Raw genomic sequence first — 20,947 nt, forward strand, 5'->3', positions numbered from 1 at the left:
GTGTCAATTCTGTAAAAAAGAAGTGAAGAATTGCAAGCCACAGAGTCAGATCTGACCTACTAAAACGATCAATGTATCCCCCAGAGTACCCTTTGCCTCATCTCTTCTCGCAGGCCTCAGAGGTTGACTTCAAAGAGCCGTTCGCTGAATAAACTGCTCTGGCAGTCTTGTCTTTTCACTTTCTTTCCCAAGGATCCCACAGGCCCCTCTTTCTCACATTATCAGAAATACCTCTTACAAATTAACTACAGGCATCTCACATTAAGTCATGGCTGTGCTTGTGTTTCTATGACAGGTTCCTGCAGCTCTACAGGTCCTCAATAACCAATTACATGGCCAACCCAGGTAACCCATTCACCCACTCAGTCACTCAATACCCATCCACCTTTGAAACGATGAGGTCGTTTGGCCACAAACTGAAATACAAGAAATTCCTTCTAAACATAAAACCCCCTTCTTCATTGCAAGGGTGATTGAACACTGGAACAGGTTTCCCAGAAGTGTGGAGTTTCTCCATCCGTGGAGATATTTAAAACCCAGTGGGACACAGTCCTAGAGCAATCTCCTCTAGATTGACCCTGCTCTGAGCAGATGATCTCCAGAGGTACCTTCCAACCTCAACCATCCTGCAACTCTGTGGTTAGCACTGCCACTTGCGTTTAGCTTCAGCAAGTCAACGGACACTCCCACAGCGCACCTCTGAAGGACAGCACTGACTTCTTACTAGGTTACTATTCCACTCCTCTCCCAGCATGTCACATACAGACAGGCTTCCATAGAGTCTGTTCACCGCTGGGGGACATAGCGCTTGGAGCTGTGTTACTCACCCTTATTTCTGCATCCACATTTGGCTTGTGCAATACAGGAAGTTACCAGCAAAACCATGAAGAGCTCCTGACCACTACCAACACCTGCAGGCAGCTAAAATCCAGGAGCCTGCAGGCATAATTAGCATTTTAGACGTCCAACAGTAATGATAAAGTGTAAAGAAGTTATGATTTTATAAATAAATATTATGGCTTCACCTAAATATGAACTGTCTTATTTGTACAAGGATTCCTCCTGTTGGTCCCAATCGCCAAATAACAGCAGAACACAAAATGGTCCACAGATTGTTTTGAAGAGTCAGATGGTCTTTCAAATAAAAATGATTAAGGAACACTGCCTCAGAGCCACTGACCAACCCCACAAGTAATGCTCCTCTCAACAAAAAAAAAACGTAAAAGCCTTGGATCATTTTCCCTCTTTGCGATGACAGCACATGAGGTGCAGGGGGCTGCAGTTGCTGGAAGCAGGGACAAATCTCTCAAAACCAGCTATCAAGCCAAAGTCTATAATCCTACAGTTCAGAGGCAGAGTAAACCATCTCAATACAGCAATTCCTTGGGTTTTGAATACTTGTGGATTATATAAGTGTTTGCTGAATTATTCTCAGAAGACTTTTCATCATCTTCAAGGAATATTAATGAACCCTGGAAATTCTGGAGTCTACAATTAACTAAAAGCCTGGACTGAGAGATGGGTTTCACCTCAAGCTCCAAACATGGTCAGGCAAGCACAGGGCTGGAGATGTTTCCACCAAGAGAAGGTTACAAAGGTAACAGGTTCGCTGCTAGCAGTGCTGTCACTAGCTTTGCAGCTTCAGCCTCTGGTGATGGTTTTGTTTTGGGGTTGAGTTCGTTTGTTTGTGGTGGTTCTACAGCTTCCCAGAATGAGATGAAGTGTCTGATCATGAGTTTTGCATTTAAGACAGATTTGTCATTTGTACATAAATATAAGTCAGATACATAGGCACTGAGTGGGCGAGTCTAGCGCCTACCTCACCATCACAGGTAATCGTATCATGATCAAGCCTAATCCTAAAAGCAGCCAGTCTCAATTTCAAAACAAATGTTTAATCAGTTTACCAAGAGCAAACAAAGCCAAAAAACCTTACAACCCCCCCATCTGTCCATCTAATCACATGTTGGACTAAGCCTTTCTCTGCCATTTGTTTCAGAAGAGTCCTCCATGTCCCCACCACTCTGCTTCAAATATGCGATTTACAGTATCTACCTAGAATTGCACAGTTGAAGGTTTGCTGCCATCACATCATCTACAGTGAAGCAATTCCACTTCAGGAAACACAACAACAACAACAAAATCTTAACATGCTATTCTGTATCTGAGATCCATTAGTAAGCTGCTGGTTTTTGCTGCAGACATTTAAAGAAACATAAGAGGCACTTATAAGACTCTGCAGCTTATGCTATCAATCACTTCAGAAAGAAAAACAATTCAGCAGCCACTCCAATTGAGAGTGCTGTGAAGTTCAATTGTCACTGAAATGTTTTGTTATTACCAACCTGGGCAGAATGAGCAAACACACCTCTGCAGGTGAGCTATGAATGAGCAATCAGCACTGCAGGCTGCAGCTTGAAGAGATAATAGCATCCAAGTAGCTATAATGCTTCCTTGCACACAACTAGGCCAGGATTGGAATGACAAAAGTGAGCAACAGAACATTTCAGACATTCTGACTGCATGTTAAATAATTCTGAAGGAAAAGGTATGAGGCTTCCCTCTCACAACACATACAAAGCAGGAAAGCGCATATACAGACAAGCATTGATGTTCAGTCTATTGCGTACAAAGCAGGAAAGCGCAGATACAGACAAGCATTGATGTTCAGTCTATTCCCAGAGAAATTGAAGTTTTGTGATGCTTTCAGCCACTGTTTTGCAAGAATTCTGCATATACAGTAGTCAAGGGACTGCTTGACAGCTGTCATTTTAAGAATTAAATCTTTCACAACCTACCAAAGACAATTGTCTAGTTCAGTGTGAAAAAAAATCCTTTAAAATACACAATCTGCAATATAAGAAATGCTTCACACCTTCTTGCACACCTTCTAGAATTAAAGCCATTCTTTCTCTGCTGTTTATACATCTTTTTTAGACATTATGACCATGTGGTGAATGTCAGGTTTGCAGCAACAGAACACTTTTTTCAGTGTGGAGGCCTCTGCCACCCTGTAGCCCTCACCCACTTATTCCAGGCTTTACCTCTAGTTGTGCTGATGCAACTTTGCTCTAGACCAGATAAATGAAATAATTCTGGTTAAAAAGAAAACAAGCGCACCCCTTTTTGGGTGAGGTGGGCTTTTTTTTCCTCTCTCTCTTTTTTTTTTTTTTTCCCCCCAAATACAGCACAGATGTGCAAAAACCACAGAGTGATGTGGTTTACAAGAATAGCCCCTCAAAATAGTTGCATTGCTACAACTGCAGAACAGGGCTCTGAATAAAAGAGTAATTCCCACTGAAGTTGTTTGCAAAGCTGCACTCTGATCATAATTAAAGGGCTAATACCCTCTAACAATTTTAATCCTTTTGTGAAGCACAAGGGGAAAAAATCAGGAGTGGGATGGGCAAAACTCAAAAAGATGCCAAAGTTAACTTCCAGCAAAGCACAGGTAAACATAAGAATAATAAACTAAAACTGTATATAGAGGTCCTTTGCCTATAGCTTCCTCTTAATCAGTAGAAGGTTACAGAAAAAGAGTATGGTCACCATGGTCCCTTTTAAAATTTATGTCAGATTTTTAAACATATATCTATTATTCCCTTTTTGTTTCTGCAGCTGGTCATGTATAATCATTCTCCAATACTGCCTCCCCCCCCAAAAAAAACCCCCTTCCCCCCCGTGGTGGTTTCTCTCACTTTTTCTCATTTGGGCAATCATCAGGAAAGGAAAGAACCAGATGATACCTGAGCAAATACTGAATGCCAGAAACAGAGCAACTGTCTGTTCCCTCCCAGCTATACCACAATAGTGTGAACAGAGGGAAACCACATACCTTGTTACCTCCTGCTGCAGTCGGGAAACACTGGGCACATAGAACATTACCCCAAAGAAAAGCAAAGGCTCATTGGCAAATTTGTCCAGCTGCTTCTTCAGAGGCTTTTCCAGTTCAACCCAGCGGGCTTGCTGGCTCTTGCTGAGAAACCAAAGGCCGAAGTAGTGCGTCTAGATAAAGAAACAAAATAGTGTCAGTTTACCTTTTCCAGCCAGATCACACATACAATCAATGACACAAATGCAAATAAGAACAGATGGCATCGTGTAAATTTTTCCATATGCAAAATCAGACTAATTTCTTTTTTACTGTCCTTTTTTATTTTTAGGACAATCTTGAAGACAATGACAAATTAATATTGCAATATAATATGCTTCATGGAGTACTATATGTCCCTTACCATCTCTCCCAAATGCATATTAAAAAGCTCTATCTGACATTATGGCACAGGTGACATAAATGATTTACAGAAAGCGTCTGAGTCTTTGTTTTCTTTTACGCCTGTGCCTTGTGAACAGACAGCAAACACTAAGTCTGAATCAAAGCACAAAGGCTTCATGAGACTTTGGACCAGGCCCATTGCAGAAAAGGATAAGGACTCTTCCAACTAGTAAAAAAAATGCAAACCCACAGGCATATGTCAAAATATATCTACCAATACCAGAACTGTTTACCCAATACAGAACATGTTTACTTTTTTTTTTTAAAATGCACTCACAAGGTTTTATGATGGACAGGTATTACACTTAAAATGTGCATCACACACACAAGTTGTTTGCTCTTGGCTCTTGCAGAAATACCAGGTTGAAAACCTCAGCTATTTCCTATCCTGCGTAAATCTCAATGGCTGTGGTACCTCCTGTATAAGCCACATGGGACTGTTGCTGGTGGAGAGTAATTAACAAGGAACAGTGTTCAGAACTAGAACTTCAAATACTGCAAATTGGTAATAAGCAGCTGACGGAATAGCCAATCCATCATGAAGGATTCTATCGAAAAGCCCTTAAACCACTGTATTAAACACACACTGATCTACTACTGCAGGCAAATGCACACTACCACTACAGATCTGAAAAAAAGGAGAAAAATGTTCGTGTTTAGCAAAGGAACTAATGCATCAGTTGCTTGGAAATCTAACTGTAGCCCTAACTGTGAAGTTCGTATAATACCTTTTTCTTCAGTATTTCAGCTGACAGCATCTGGAGATTTCCACCAATGCCTTCAATATAAAATACCACTCTGTACTAACACTGGAATGAATGAATGAAACAGAAACTGGGAGAGGAACTTTTGTGGACACCAAACAGGTTTATGATCTGAAAGTGGGATCATTACTATTTCTGCATATTTCTATCATTTTATTTCAATAAACTTTCTTGGTGTTTAATCCAACTGACTCCCTATTCAATGAAAACTTTCCAGTATTTTCCATTAGATTAGATTAACCCTAAAGCAAATAAAATACTTATTTTGTTGTTATAGCTTAACTTACCTTGACAACAATCCTTCTACAGGCAGTCAAAATCCTTTATACATAGCACCACATTTTAAATAAAGATACTTGAGATAAAGAATAGAGAAACCCCTATTTGCTGTTTTATAAAGCTTTCATCTGAAATTACTTTTAATACATTCAAAAAGTTTAGCCTATAAATCAACCATCAAGATTTCACCACAACTGGATTTCCCAGATGTTCATGCTTTTAAATAAAAAGTGTTCAAAAGTAGCAAACAAATTGCAACCATTACACTTTGTAAAAGCCACCATCAACAGCCTGTTTCACTTTGGTAAGGATGCTTCTCTAAAAACCATTGCGTGTACCATGACTTAGCATAGAACACAAGGGCAACTAATGCAATATTGAAAAATTAAAATGCTTGGAAATGACAACAAGCCAGCAGGGGCAACACTGCTCCAACTATTTTATAGCTGAGGGCATGCAAAAGAGAATCATATGCAAAAACTCTGAATTGAAAGTGCAGGTGTATTTACTTTAGGGTCTCATTACGTACATATTTTCAACTTTGGAGAACGTCCAGACTAGCATTTAACTAAGGTGATAACTAATTCAACTTGATTCCTCAATTAAGCTTGACAAACCTGCACTATAGCTTGAACACTGCTCAGTCCTTTCTCTTTAAGCTCTAAGAGTTGGTATGGTGAAGCAAGCTAGTTCTTTTTTTGAAGAGAATCAATGCAGTATTTCCTTCTAGAATTTAAAGGTATCTTCAATAAACCAATCAATCCAGGGCACAAATAAATCAAGAAGTCAGCATCTCCCATAGGATAAACCTAAAACAAAACTAACCAAGTCACTGATACATTTCTCCTCTCCCTCTGTAGTAATCACTGGATAAAAAGTTCTTTCTGATGAGCTCACCATGATCGTAATTAGATTAAAATGAAGGTGGGAGGGACAGTGGAGACAGCAAAGGAAAGGAATTCATGTGAAGGCAGAAAAAAGCACAGTGATTTTACCACCTCATAAGGGAAATCCTTTAATGCACAAACTCTTGAAAAATCACTGCAGGGCAGCTCATCCTCAGCAAGAAACAGTGCAGAGCTACGAAAACAGATCTTCCATATTACTTTAAAAAGTAAACATTCACATCACCTAGGACCCAAATTTGCAGTGTCAAGTACTCGTAAAACATCTAGCAATTAAGATGATTTGGAGTCTGAAGTCTAAAAGAGGTATTCAAGGGATTAAGGGTATTGCAATTAAACAGCTCAAATGAGCACAGTCCCTCCCCTTTGAGGGGGGGCAGGGGGACAACAAAAATTTAGATTTGCTACAGTAGAAAGGCTCTCCAAGTCCCAAATCCAGAATCCTGAATCACTTCCAAGGAATAAGAAGTGAAGGGAATGCAGTGTTTAAGCTTCTAAACTACAGCAGATACAGTGGACCAACCACAGCAGCATGCATTTCACACAACTAAAAGACGACCGTTTTCCTGGAAAGCAGCCTGGAGAGGATCGAGCAACTGCAGATGAAGCACAATGACTGCAGAGCAGTCACAAATGCATGCACTTTGGAGAGACAACCAACACAGTTATCTGAAAATTAGCTCCCTGTCGCCAGGAGCTTTACTTCTTGAAAACATTAGCATTTTTTAACAACCCAACAGTGGGGAAGGACTTCCGTAGCCACTACTGTGAATGCCTGAAGAGACCCTCTCCCCTAGGAACATTAGTAATTCCCAAACAGAGGAGGAACGTGGGATTGGAAATGGCTGGACCGTCAAGTTCAGCATGCTATGACCAGGCATATGACTATCCAGAAGGCCTTACAGAATCCGAGTCATGTGTTGCCATACACTCCAGCCCATAAAACATTTTTACAGTACAGACACCCCACAAATTAGATGAGGGGATATAAAAATGGGATCTTTTTCTCTATACACAGCTGATTGAAAACTAGCTTGATTCCAAAAGCTGGTCTGTTTGTCCATCTGTGCAAAGTGAACCACTGGCTTCACTCCAGTTTTCATGGAATAAATATCTACACCTACACCTGGCAGGCTCTGAAGTAACACAGGCTGCTCTAGCAGGTACATCAGCAGTCAAAGTGGCAAAGAAAGTGAATGATGCTTTCACTTCTAAAAAGAAAAAAATCCTTCTTCCAGCTGCAGCTGATGGACTGGTGATACACACCGAAGGAAAGTTTTTCATAATGCTAGACGTATGCACATACATCCCTTCTGCAGACAAAGAGCTTCAGCTGCTAGTGCTTTTGGTCTGCCTAATCTGCAAATACACGAAGAGCTCTGTTAGAAAAGAGTTTATACTAATTTTCTCTCAAGGTTTTAAAATTTGTCTTCAATTTGACTTCATACGTGGTACAAGGAAACTCTGCTAAAGCAGCGGACAAGAACCAGAGCACCTGCATGCCCCAATGACACTACGTGAAAAGGTGATCCTCGAAATATGGCGAGCCAGAAAAGAAAACTGGATACACAAAACCTGTGCTGAGAAGTCTTATAAAAGACAACATTATAGCTGTCAGTTCAGGAGGCAACATACTTGTTTTGGACTCGGACTTGGCTATACTCCCAAGTCCAGAACTACCCCTGCCTTTACGTCGGGCAAAAAGAGTAGAATTGTCAACCACAGGAGTGACAGACACATACTAAACCAGCAAATCTCATTCAAAAGGATCCAACAAGACAGGCTTGCTTTATTAAAGCATCTGGTTAAGCGGCCAACTAAATATTTATCCTTGAGAAAGAGGCAGAGTTCCAGCTCCTCTGGGTAAGAAGCATTAAACCCTGCTATCCCGGGACGCTCGCACAGAGGGGAAGGCACCATTTACGGCAGCCAATTGTTCCTAGAAGGTCTCTTGTCCAAGCGCTGCCTGACCCCCATCCCAGCTTCGCTGGCAAGACGAGTCAAACCAAGCCAAACTTCGAGGCAACCTGGCTGCCAAACACAGGTTTTTCAGTCGTGCCCCACGAGGAGGGGACACCTTCTAGGGCACAAAAAAAAAGGTCAGAATGGCAGCAAAGGGCCACCCCTGCACAGCGGTCAGCGTCCACCTGCGGTGCTCAGCCCAACATCCTCCTGCTTTGGTTTGGGTTTTGCAGCATCGTAGCGCTGGAGGTACCATTGTAAAATTCAGCTTGAAAGAATGATTTTGGTTGGAAAGGACCTTCTTGCTGCCCCCCCCCCCGCCCCCCCCTTACAATACATCAGAACGTTCCATCTTTAAACTTTTTATCATTTTATAAAGTGAATTAAGGAGAACAAAAAGGAGAAAGAGACATGAAGTCTCACAACAGATTTGTACAGATTACTCTGCTACTTCAAGCAGGTTCACTTAGTCTCACTTGAAGGGGAAAATGCCATTATATTGGGGGAAAAAAATCCTTTTTATAATCTGTGCACATACATACAAGATTATAAAATGACATTTCTGACCTTGTCTTTCCTCTCTTTCCCCTCCTCCCTTTTTCTCGTCTTTACTTTTTACATAATGCTGGCATAAGATCTCATTTTGTTGAAACCAGTAACTCTTCAACTAGAAGACCCGATGCTTTGTCAAGAGCTTTGCTGAAAAGGATAAAACCAGATTTTACAGTAGTTACATGGCTACACTTTCTACTGACCTATTCCTGAACCCTGACTCAGTCAGGGAGGGAGTTGCATTCCCCAGAGATCAAATAGAAATATGCATAATCCATTAGATACTGTTTTTCAGTCATTTGTGGTCTAATGATTGACAGTCCTTCACAACAATACATAGAGTAATCTCAAACAGTTTTGCTTTTTAGCGGGGGGGAGGTTGGACAGGTTTTTGTTTCTTTCTAAGAAATCGGCTTGAGTGAAACATGGATGTATTCCTAACACGAAGGTAAGAGTTGGAGTACACCCGGGATTTATTTAAACATAAGACCAAACTAAAGTATTTAAAAAAAAAAAAAAAAAAAAAAAAAAAAAGATCTTTACTTTGAAGAGAACACATATTCTTACCTGAGACTGCACGGAGGAGACAAACAGGATTTTAGTACTGTTTTGTGATTTAATGAAGCTTAGTTTCTTCCTTACTTGTACATCACAATTTGCTGATCAGGATTTCTAAGAAAAGGCATATTCCAACTAAAGTATTTGCTGCATTTGAGGAATTTAAAAAGTCTCTGTCCAATATGGACACTTGCAAGGATTTTCTCCTCGGTACACTTAAGGGGCTTCTCTCCTCTACTCAGCTACCCAGTTGCACAAATCTTGTAGAAATTTGAGCTTTGTCAAAGTATTTTTGACCCTTCTGTAGAATTTGATTGGCCAGTGAGTTAAAAAACGATGGTAAGCCTAGAGAGGGGAGGGGACAGTCACCAAATGACTTCATCAGCCTTGTTTATACAAACCATGGCAGGAAGACTAGCGGCAGAAGAAGAATTGAATTTTGGGTCTGAAGGAAAGGACATCACCCAGCACCAGACACATCCAAGATTGCTAGCTCCAATTATTCCTCATGAAAGGAGCAGGAGAGGATACAGGGAGACCCTCTCAGAGTTGAAAGAGGTCAGTAATTCTCTCCTAAACATTTGAAGCAGCAATGGATGCTACCAGAATCAATCAGAAAAAGAGATTAAAAAAAAAAAACTTCTGTCAAAAAATGCTGTACTGTTGAAATTTGAACTTTACAAAATCGGTTCAACGTTGCCAAAACTTTGTTTAGAAAAAAAGTGGGGAGGGTGATGAAAGAAGGGGAAAGTGTTCCAACAACATCAAAGCATTCTCTTCTGTGTTGTTAAAATATTTTTTACCTTGAAACACAAACTTTTTGTGCTGACATATTTCTTTTTGCATGACACAAATGATTTTGAAAAAGAAAAAAACCCAAAGCAACAGAAAACCCCCATGAAACTGAATACTGACCAAAACAACTTCCTTTGCTACTCTACTGTCCAATCTGTTTTCTCTGGAAAATTTTGAAATGTCAGGCTTTGTTCCAAAGTGGAACAAAACACGTTCTGAAATCACAAAATGCTTTGTGGAAAAGAATGCTAACCCGCTGACGGAGCTATTGTTCGCAAACGCAGGTGGACCTCCAGAGAGAATCATTAGGCCCCAGACTTTTGCTGCACCAACTAGATAAGCCCACAAGGAATACAAGGAGAATCACTTCATTCATTTCACTCCTTTCTGCGCTAGAAGGAAAGGGAAGGACCTAACCTCTCTGTAAGGACACCCTAAAGCATCACCAACAGAAAGGAAAAAAAAAGTAATTACTGGGAAATCTTCATCTCTAGAAGGGGAGGGGGAAGATGATTCTACTAAAATCCACATTAAAAGAAAAAGAAGTATGAAAAAACACTATGGAAGACTCTTTCTGCCCTATTCCTGCCTGCACATTCTCCTGCCTGTTCTGCACACAGACACACAGTGAGATTCTTCTCTCATTCTTTATCATTATTGATGTACAAAAAAGGAATTTTTGTTTAGTTTTCATCTGCACTAGTTATTTGTATGCTACCTTCCACTTGCCACCATTACAAAGAGCCATGGACCAACAAATGTAAGACACTGCAAGATTAGTAGATTTCCCAGCTGTGCTTACAGAAAGCATCCGCCAGCACAGTCAGATGATAATGCAGCAATTTCCAGGCAACTGTTTTCAACTTGTGATTTGCAAAAGCCTAGAAGCATGCAGGATACATGTAATGAGTCCACAGAAGGTAAGTAAGAAAAGACAGTTTATTTGTGCCATGCACGTTGGAGAGATATTTGTAAAAAGGCCTCGATACTTAAAATAAACACTGAACTCTACAGCAAGAAGTAGAAAATAAAGGATTTCAGTCTTTAATAAAGTAAGACTGGGTTTCTTCAGCCTTTTCAGAAGCATTGGGAACGTAAAAGAAGCCTTTCAAAGTTTCAGGTGTGAAGTATTTCAGTTAAACAAAAAAGAAGAAGAAAAAACACCATCCTCAAACTGTTACTAGTTGTTCCTGCTAGTAACACAGCTGTTGCCTCTTTCAGTATGTTAGTAACAAGAATATATTTATATGAAGGTGGGTATTTAAAAGCCAGTGGTCTCCCTCCCACTGGCATAATTCAACCAGCAGTGTTGGTGAAACCAGGGTTACATTCAGATAAAAGTTACTGTAACTTGGCCCTTGGCATCCCAGTTCAGAAAGTAACACCCATCGCTTTCTAAGAAAAGAAGAAACCTCATCTTCGTATTACAAAGAGCTCTCAAAGCTATGATGAATGAGCAACAGCACAAAACCCTGAGTGCCGTTCTGCCTTCAGTTTTCATGCAACCAGAATATGTTTGTCCAAGCTCCAGCTGCTGATCATATCTGGCCAGCTCCGAGAACAACATGATTCAAAGAAACAGACTGCCTGAGCTAAAAATGTGTCCAATTATACAGTGACAGATGGTCTTTCCCGGGTTACTCCTACCTCACGTAATTCCAGCCTCTGAGCCACAGCTTCCAAGCACTCCTGCCCCGTGCTCTCCACGGAGAGGGTGCACTCGATCACATTGTTGTCCAGCAGACGGATCCTTGTCACAAAGCAGTTCTTGCTCAAGACGTTGTAGCGTCTGGTCCGTCGCAGTTTCAGCCCGAAAGGCATGGCTGTTGGCCTGGAAGGTCACCCTTTCCCTGTACCCTTCCGAGAGTTATCAGCACACTTGTCGACTTGCCTTGAAGGCTTCTTCAATAGGCACTACTCTCCTCCAGAAATGGAGGTAGCTGTCCATTCCCAGGGCTAGCTTCAAGGGATTCCTGCAAAATACATACAAATAAGTAGAGTTAAGTGTGAAATAAGATGTTCCTAAAGATCAGTGGGAAAGAAAAAAGCTTAAAGGAAGAGAGTCACATTTAAAACCATAAAATAAACACCTCCACACACAGGATTGCCAGGCACTTACTACATCTCCCAAAAGAACACCTTATACAACAAATCTTTCAAAATTCTATTTTGGCGCTGAATTTAAAGCACGGATTTAATTGCAAAGCTGTTCTTTGAGAAGCTCGATACAAACAGCAACTCTACAGGGCACACATCCAGAGGTGCTAACTCTCTCACCATTACCCCCACCACAGGGGTCTATAACATAATCTTCAAGTTAAGTTTTGGTGCCCTCAGGCCAGCTTTGAAAGCTAGCTTAAAAAGCTAAGGAATAGAGGCATTTAAAAGAGGTGCGATTTTGAAAGAAGAAAGGCTGGCTGCAGCCAGCAGGAAATGCAGGCGCTCAGCATCTCCGAAAAATCAAACCTAAAGTATGCATGTGAAAGGCAAGAAGCATCCGAGCCATTTCGGAGAAGGCTCCTCTGAGGCAATCTCTGACATTTTGCTCACTTACAGCTCCAAAGCAATTCTGCATTTCACTCTTCCAGGTGGAATGAGTAACTGCAGGAGCAGCTGTCAGAGACAAGGATAAAACCGAGTGGGAGGAAGAGGACACATATTCTAGATGCTGTTTCTAATTACTACTCCTAAAATTTATCAGGGACACATGCAACTGTTAAGCCAAAATACAAAGTAGAAGAACTAGAGATACAGAAATAATGACATTTAAGAAGCTATGATCCTTATCTGCAAGATCCACTTCTTTTTTTAAAAAAAAAGTTTAGTTAGGAGCAGGTTCAAGGCAAACCAAAACAAAGCATTTGCACCAGCATAACCAACTTTAAAATGTCACTTTCCACATGCAGAGAGGAATGAAATAAAAAGCAAATTACTTGCTACCAAACCTCCCTGGTTTCGTTTGAATATTTTGGAGAAAGAGATGGAGGGACGCTAGCATTTAGAAGTCCATTTTTCTTAACAAATAGTACTGCAAACAAAAATTAGCTCCCATTTCCTTGCTTCTTAAGAGAAGCAACGGAAAGCAATGCCAGCCGAGTATGCATCATTTAGCTGGATGTGACATTTCAAACAGACAGTACATTGCTCACATGTATCATTTGGCATAGAACTGCATGAATCAGTTATTTTCACTTTTTACTGAATGTAGTTGCTATGGAGATTATTAGAAGCAGACTGATTGACTACAGTGATTACCATTACGCTAGAAACATAACTATCACATATTTGATAAAGTGTATTTTCCAAAGCCAGTATATCTTGACATTTATTAGAGGGTTAAAGCAACACAAAACAAAAAAATGTCACACACAGAAAACCAGAAGCAAGCTCTCACTGGTTAGGCGTGCAACTACCCTGACAGTCTCCTAGCTTTACCAGAGAAAAGCCTAGAGACTTTGAGAAGGGGCTCGTGCTATTTGACTGAAGTGCAAACAAACCTATCAAATTAACTGCTGTAGTTTAATGTCCCATTTCTAACTTTTGTGGGTACAGACATAATATATTATTTTCACATGATTGCACGAGAGAGCTGTTATACCTTGCATCACTGTAGTATCAGAAGCCATCAAAGGCACATCATAGAATCATAGAATACCAGGTTGGAAGGGTCTTCAAGGATCATCTGGTCCAACCTTTCCTGGTTGAATACATGAATACATCCTCACAACAATCTGATGAGGCAGGGACATGTTACCCAGGACTCACGGAGGAGGAATTGAAACAAACATTAGCCAGCTTGTCCAACATCACTCAGGAGAACAGCAGATCTAGGTACTGAAACACACAGGCCAGGCTAGTGCTTTAACCCCTAGGCAACTATTTGGCAACTACCTTGCCTACCAACCTATCCAAAACTACAGCACAAAGTTGAAAAGTGGGAAGAATGGAAGGAAATTACAAAGAAGGAAGGGTGTGGAGGACTATGTCTTATCAAGAACAGCATTTTTGTTCAGTCTCTGGCTTTGCAGATTATTCTAAGTCAGACATATGGAGAGTTTTAGCTAGCCAATTCAATGTAAAAAAAAAAATCTTATCTTGCATTACTGTTAGTTGCACACATTTCCTCACAGAACATGAGCCATTCTCTGTACAGTAATTGTATAGTTTAGTAGCCTAAAGATGAGATCAATGTTAGTTTAAAAAAAAAAAAAAAAAAAAAAGCGATTGGCCTTGCTCAGCAGGCACATTGAACACTACAGCTATCGCAGGATAAGCCATCCCAGAAGACTTGTGTGCAAACATGCTACTGTGGGATAAACCCACCAATTCCTGTATAACAGAAATGTCAAAATGGATTGCAAATGAATTGCTCTCAGCTATATCATATGCTCAGGTAAACAAGGCCAATATTTCCTCCATTTTTCAAGAGGCAGTAAAATAAAAGGAGTTTTTTCCTTAATTCTGCCGAGGGCAATCAGCCAGCACCATTTTCTAAAGACGCAGACACACAAACCGGTTAACGGACGCACTTCGTGTAACAGGGTTTGGATTACTTTTTCATTTCACTTAAATACACATGAATGCCCGATGACAGCTCTTTCACACGAAATGTCACACTTAAATTAGTTTCCAATTAAAGAATGAATTGGGATGGCGAGGCTGGGATGGTTTAAACCATCTCCAATTGGTCCAGCCTGTAACAACTATTAATTCTTAATTCAATGCACACATCTAACTTTTCTGTTAACACATCTTCTGGATGTTTGACCAACTTTCCACTTGGGTTTTCTGTTAAGTTGACACTCAGAAAGCTCCTGGTAAGCTTTCTAAATAAGATCTCAAAGGCCCTCGTCGCTTACAGGTTCCTAAAGCAAACAGGGTATTTAGTTTCTTTATGTTTGTTTAATCTTAAAAGCATCAGGGGCAACCATTTTTATTCACAGTTATTTTGTAGACAACTAAAAAAAGCAGAAGACTGGAGATAGAAGGGTTTTGGTCTTCCAAATGAAGGATTTTTTCATTACAGGATCTCCTTTCCTGGTTAAAAGGTTGCCAAGGAGCAGCAACGTCCCTAACCAAGTTAACCGAACTATGCAGGCGTTCACAACACTCCCCTCCTCAAACTCACACTTTCACTACAGTTAAAACAAAACAAAAAAAAAGAAACTAAAGCAAGCTTATAAAAAGCTCATCAGATAACCATGAACTCATTCTCCTTTTAAAAAAGGATTTCTTTTAAGAATATTTCAGGTGTGAAAGAGACAGACGTGACATCTTTTAAACCGACATCTTCTATTTAAGGATTTATTTTTCTGGAAAGAAACTACACTGAGCTCTTTACGAACCTTGGGTATTTTTTCTTTTTTCTTTTTGTTCCGTGTTTTGATTATTTTGGATTCTTTCTCCCCCTTCCCACCGTCACACTTCAAATTTATGTATCAATTGCCTTCTGTGAGTTAAGCTTACTCTAACAAGCATGCCGAACTAAACAAGGTTTTTAATAGGAGCATAAGCTTGGGAATTTAAACATTCTGCTAAATAGAAATTTCCTTCGTATAAAGTACATACTTTGAAGGCGTATAAAACAACAAAAAAAAAAGTCCCCCAACCATGTCCCAGAAACTACAACTACAAAAAAAAAAAAAAGCTTTGCAGAAGCACAAACAATTTACCTGCCCATCTAACCACTCATCTGTAAGTGAGCCATCACTAATCCCCGATATGAATCCCAATTCAAAAGTAACACCTCAAGATCAGAAGTTGAAATAAGGTCCCTCTAAAAACCAAAAGCCTGGCACTAAAACTCTCTAGTATCTCAGAAAGTAACGGTCCGAGAGACTAAGACTTCTGTAACACTTAGACAGGCGTGTGCTGGTGACAGCGCGGCGCAAAAGCTGGGGTGCTGCCAGGGAGCCGCAGGAGCAGGGCTGCCCCGGAGAGGGGACGAGCTGGGAGCCGCGGGCGACCCAGCAGGGCACTGTCCTCACCCGCTGCAGCACAGTCCTTCAGGAGATGAGCCAGGCGAGCGGAGCTGGGTGCTGGAAACGGGTCCACTGACAGCCCCGGGCACGGCTGGGGTTGAGCCAGGTCCAGGGGCCACCCAGGGAGCCCCATCTGGGGCAGCAGGAGACACGGCTGGAGACCACCAACCGCAGAGCTCAGACAGGGACTGACAGCCCCGGGCTGATCCGAAATGGAGGTCCCAGACCTGTGGGCAGAGGGTGGGGTGGAAGCCACAGGTGAGGCTGGTCAGGGCCATTAAGGCATACAGGCACACGCAGGGTCCCCACACCCAACATAATTTCCAGGTGCAGGACCAGGCCAGCAGAGTATTCTGACTGCATTTTAAATCTTTAACTCCTTTGAGTGCATGCTCATTCAAAAGCTAAATTTCATTCTGCAAAATATTTCATCTGAAACAGTTTGATGACAAACATTGTGTACAAAATGTAAAATCAAAACAGTTTTTTGAAAAAAATCCCAAATGCAGTTTCATCAGTACGAAGATGAAGAGATACCATGTCTTAGCGGATTCTCGGTAAAGTTTAATATTCTACTGTTTCAGCAAACCAAGGAAAAAACTGAACAACGAGCCAATGCCTTTGCTATCACAGACATTGGAATTTATTTATTTCAAAAAGCCATACGGATAAAGCCAATGGCTGTGGGGAACACAGGGAAGACTGAACATGGCAAAAGAGGATAAAGAACGAAAACAGATTTGACACAGAATAAAACTAAACCTTTAACCTGCGATCTCATTCCAAGTACAACATAAGTTCTCTTAACAGCTTTCACTAGAAAGCAGCTTAAAGATGGAACCTGATTTAAACCATCTATGTCTCAGCTCAAGACATGCTTACTTATCTCACTCGATACTACATGTGGAAGCCTTACCAGCATATTGCCTGTGCAAAGGCAGCAGATATAGATGTATGATCTCTCCAACAGCATTTGATTCCCCCACAACACCACTGCATCTTGCACGGGGAGAGAGGAGAAATCATTGAGCATTCTTGCAAGAAATCCTTCCCTGTACAAAAGAGGTTTCAAGAAGTACCACTCCCCTCATCGTTCAGCAACAGAATGCTGTTATTCACGTACACAGAGGTAGCAAAAACCACATATCTCACATAACCAAGAGTATCTTCCAAGCACAACATCGGGCACCAAACTGAAACACCTTCAAGCCGCAGATGGCACAGCTGTACTGGTTTAGGGAGAAAAAGGCTTATCATGACCCAGAGCAGTAATGCTACCTATTAGCAACCAGCCTTCTTCACTGGCCAGTCCTGCATGAGGAACTAGGTCAGATTCACACTGTGATATGTAACTCGGAATTGCTTCTGATTTTTAAGAAAACTTGGTTAGTTTCTGTATAAAATATAAAAATTTCCTGAGGGGTTTAAATTACCTGATGCAGATAAAAATTTGTGCATTTTCAAAACAGTAATTTTTTTTCTTCATGAGACACTACAGTGAAACTAGGTCAAACCACTAGTACACAAAAAGCAAATAAATGAGTATTTTACACCTTTTCCAAACCTAAAACCAAAAGAAGCCAGAAATACGAAAAGTTCTTCCTTCACTCTCCCAAAGTCAGCTGGGGCTGGCCAGGTTTTTTTGTTAGTAGTTTTAAAAGACAGACTGAAGGGAGCAAGGGAAGCCACCAGGTGTTTCATGAGGAAGAGGCCATACAGCAGAAGCTGCTTGGTGTGGTGAAGGACACTGCTCCAGTCACAGGGCATTCTCCTGCTTCCTTAAATTTATTTGAAGGCCAGGAGAGAAGAAAGGCTTATAAATAATTAAGGCCAAGATAACTCTCGGGACATTTCCAAGTATGTGACTTGCTCTTCTATTACAGACTCCATATATTTAACTGTACCACATCCAAAGGAGCGTAAAAAACCAAAAAAATAGCATCTGATATGAAACGCACTTAAAGCGGAATGCTTTCTCTCACTTCATTTGCTTTTGTACGTAATTTCTGAAACTCCAGGAAGAAAGCAATTACTGTCAAACTGCAGCCTGTATTTACCAACAGCGCGTGGCACCCCTCCAGCATTCCTAGCGCTGCAGGAGCAGCAGCACACCTAACAGAAGTATGTAACCCTGGGCTGGGCGCGAGACCGCAGCATTTGATGTAAGCTGCAAGTGGTGTGCGAGCCTACAGTTTTAGGGAAGAATAAAAATAACAGTGTATGGGAGACAGGACGTCTGGCACAATCCATCTCCATCTAGTTGAGTTCTGTCTAGAGGAGGAAATCTCTCCCTGAGAAACAGCTTTCTCTGTCTTGATTGCTCTCATGTGAGAGTTTCATGCAGGTAGAGCGTGGTAAGGAGTATTCCTGTACCTAACGTGATGTCTGTATCCCACCCAGTTATGGGTGGAATTCCCATCAAGCCTGATAAAGTCTCAGGAGTCAAATTCATCTCTGGACAGATGAAAGCGGTTTTTAACCCTTACGTAATACAAGCCACCTGCTGCAAAGCCACTGTTTTCAACTACTTGTTTATGCAGTCCCTGGCAAGACATGGACCTCATCCCCAGGCATTTAAATCTTTAAAAATTCTTGGGGAGATTTAAGCATTACCATAATCCAAGTAGTAATAAAACCGATCACATTCTCATCTCTACATTCTGAAAAAAGAGTAAAATTATTCTTTCATTTCATTTTTATAACTATTACAATATTCCATGCAGAACTTTCAACATCTCTAAGCATCTAGAGATCCCATACCTGTGTGCATGAACAGATGCCAAGGACTCTAGGACATTCAAAGCAGAAGACAACTGCTACTGGTTCTACTACTGTGCATCATCAGACACCAATACACAGCGGCCAAAGATCAAAAATCGTCTCAGTTAGCATTTCTACTTTCCCAATTCCATCACAGCTTTCCCTTCCCAGGAAAATTGCCATTTTCCATCAGATCCATCTTTGCTGTAACAGATTTTTTGTATCTAAGTTGTTGTGTGTTTTCACTGTACCCCACTTGGGCCAGATTCTGCTTTCAGTAGTCCAAATAAAACGTCTAGAGAGATTTAAATAAAGTCAAAAGAATCACTCAAATTGGGACCAGTTAAAATTCTACCCTTTCTTTCTTCTCTTTTGTTGCAATACCTGCGAGAGTATGTACTCATTGACTCTGAAGTGCATCAATGTTAGTAGGTGCACCCTTCATTATCCTCTCCTCCCCGCTAAAGCAGCACTTGTGCATCATTGCGTAAGAACAGCTCTCTTGTGCATCCACAGAACAGTTCTATGCAGATACATATCTATCACGCAGACACCTAATTACTCTTCTGCATCAAGGTGCACAAGTACCAAGTATTTTTGTGGATCTCACTAAGTCAGTGTCTGACAAATAGCCTCTATCACAGAAAAGATGTGAACTTCCCAAACTGCAAATTAGCACCTTATTCATTACTTCCTCACTCATCGCTCCAGAATACCCTCAATAACCCAACAGGTCTTTATAACGAAACTACTTTTTGAGTTAGCGTAAGCATTCAGGTTAGGAGTAACAGCTACATGAAGTAACATACCTAAATGACGCTTGGGTTGCCATTGTGATCAGTTTTAATCCACAAGAATATCAGTAACGAAGCTGGAGTTTTTACCACTCGCCTGTACACCTTGTGCTCTAAAGTTAAAAAACTGAAACAAAAGAAAATGCTAGACTCCAGCAGTTTTCCTTCCTAAGTAGGAAATGCTGCCTGCCTGTCCATGCCAGGTGTCTGCAGCAGCTCCACCTCCCTGCCATGGCAGGGTTTAGCGTGCAGCAGTTAACCATTTGCAACCTTCTCACACCTTGGCTATGTTATTGCAGGACCTCAAATTAGACACAGCCAAGAGCGATCAGTGCCTGGATGGCACCTGTCCAAGCATGCAGTTTTGTACGTGAGGCAGTCTCATCTAAGAGCTCACTACTGCCAGGAAGCAGAGCAGGTCCTGCTCTTTTTTTTTTTTTTTTCCCCTCCTCCTTTTTCTGCCCTCCCCCCCTCCTTAATTCCAGAGCATATCGCCACAGCTTGTCTTGTGCCAGCTCTGGAAGTCTGCTGTGACTTCCTCCTGGTTGAGCCACTTCACCTGCCTAACTTAGTAATAGAACAGGATCCTTTTCAGCTTGGTTTAAATAGCTCACGGTTGGAGCCTAGCATGAGTAGCTCACCTGCCGCAGGGAAGAGAGCTCAGAGAAGGAAGAATAAGAGCAATTCTGCCTTAATTGACAGCAGTCGGTCAGGTCAGCTAAGCGGTTTGTGAAATCACAGCCCAAGGAAGGCCCCTGGTCTCAGCAGGCAAGGGAACTCCCCAGAACACATTCCCATTCTTCCCGTATGGCAAAGCTACGTTAGAATAAAAGTTACTTTCTCCAAAATAACCAGTTCATTCAAAACGTACTAATTTTTTTTTTTCCCAAAAGAAAGCAATTTAGTCTGTAATTGAATGTCCATAAGACGAGTTAATATTGCAAAATCTAGATGGGTTATGTTTTCTACATGGACAAACCATTCTGAAGAAGAGAAGCGAGACCAGCATTTCAGTATTTTGGCACATCCTTCTTTCAGACCTTCAGAAAAGGCACCAAAGGCACAAGGTCCTGCATCCTAAATTTTTCCTAAACACTTCCTAGCAATCAAAGATCAGGAAAACCTAACTGCTATTGTAAGGGTCAACTTTTTAAAATCAATTATGTCCAAGTGCCTTAAAACCTCTCAGAAGTTTTGACAGGATTCTTCACTTTTTGTCCCTATTTTACCCCATCGGCTACAATCAGTAGCAACATAGTACCGAAGCGATTACTTTTTCTTTCAGTTAGTCACCTCTGTGAACGGTTTTCAACTCCTTCAG

At 41.2% G+C, this 20,947-nt stretch overlaps 1 protein-coding gene across 1 annotated transcript in view; it reads right to left on the reverse strand.

Moving 5' to 3' along the window:
- PTPN14 (protein tyrosine phosphatase, non-receptor type 14) overlaps nucleotides 1–11,912 on the reverse strand; it is a 72,163-nt gene extending 60,251 nt beyond the window's left edge. Inside the window, exons 1-2 of the mRNA XM_009582770.1 lie at nucleotides 11,739–11,912; nucleotides 3,836–4,005 (exon numbers count right to left, since the gene is read on the reverse strand). Of these exons, the coding sequence (XP_009581065.1) occupies nucleotides 3,836–4,005; nucleotides 11,739–11,912 (344 nt within the window). The remainder of the gene's footprint in view (nucleotides 1–3,835; nucleotides 4,006–11,738) is intronic.
- Between the last annotated feature and the right edge of the window lie 9,035 nt (nucleotides 11,913–20,947).

The sequence above is a fragment of the Fulmarus glacialis genome, unplaced genomic scaffold, assembly GCF_000690835.1.
Source record: "Fulmarus glacialis isolate BGI_N327 unplaced genomic scaffold, ASM69083v1 scaffold11460, whole genome shotgun sequence".
NCBI classification, from domain to species: domain Eukaryota; kingdom Metazoa; phylum Chordata; class Aves; order Procellariiformes; family Procellariidae; genus Fulmarus; species Fulmarus glacialis.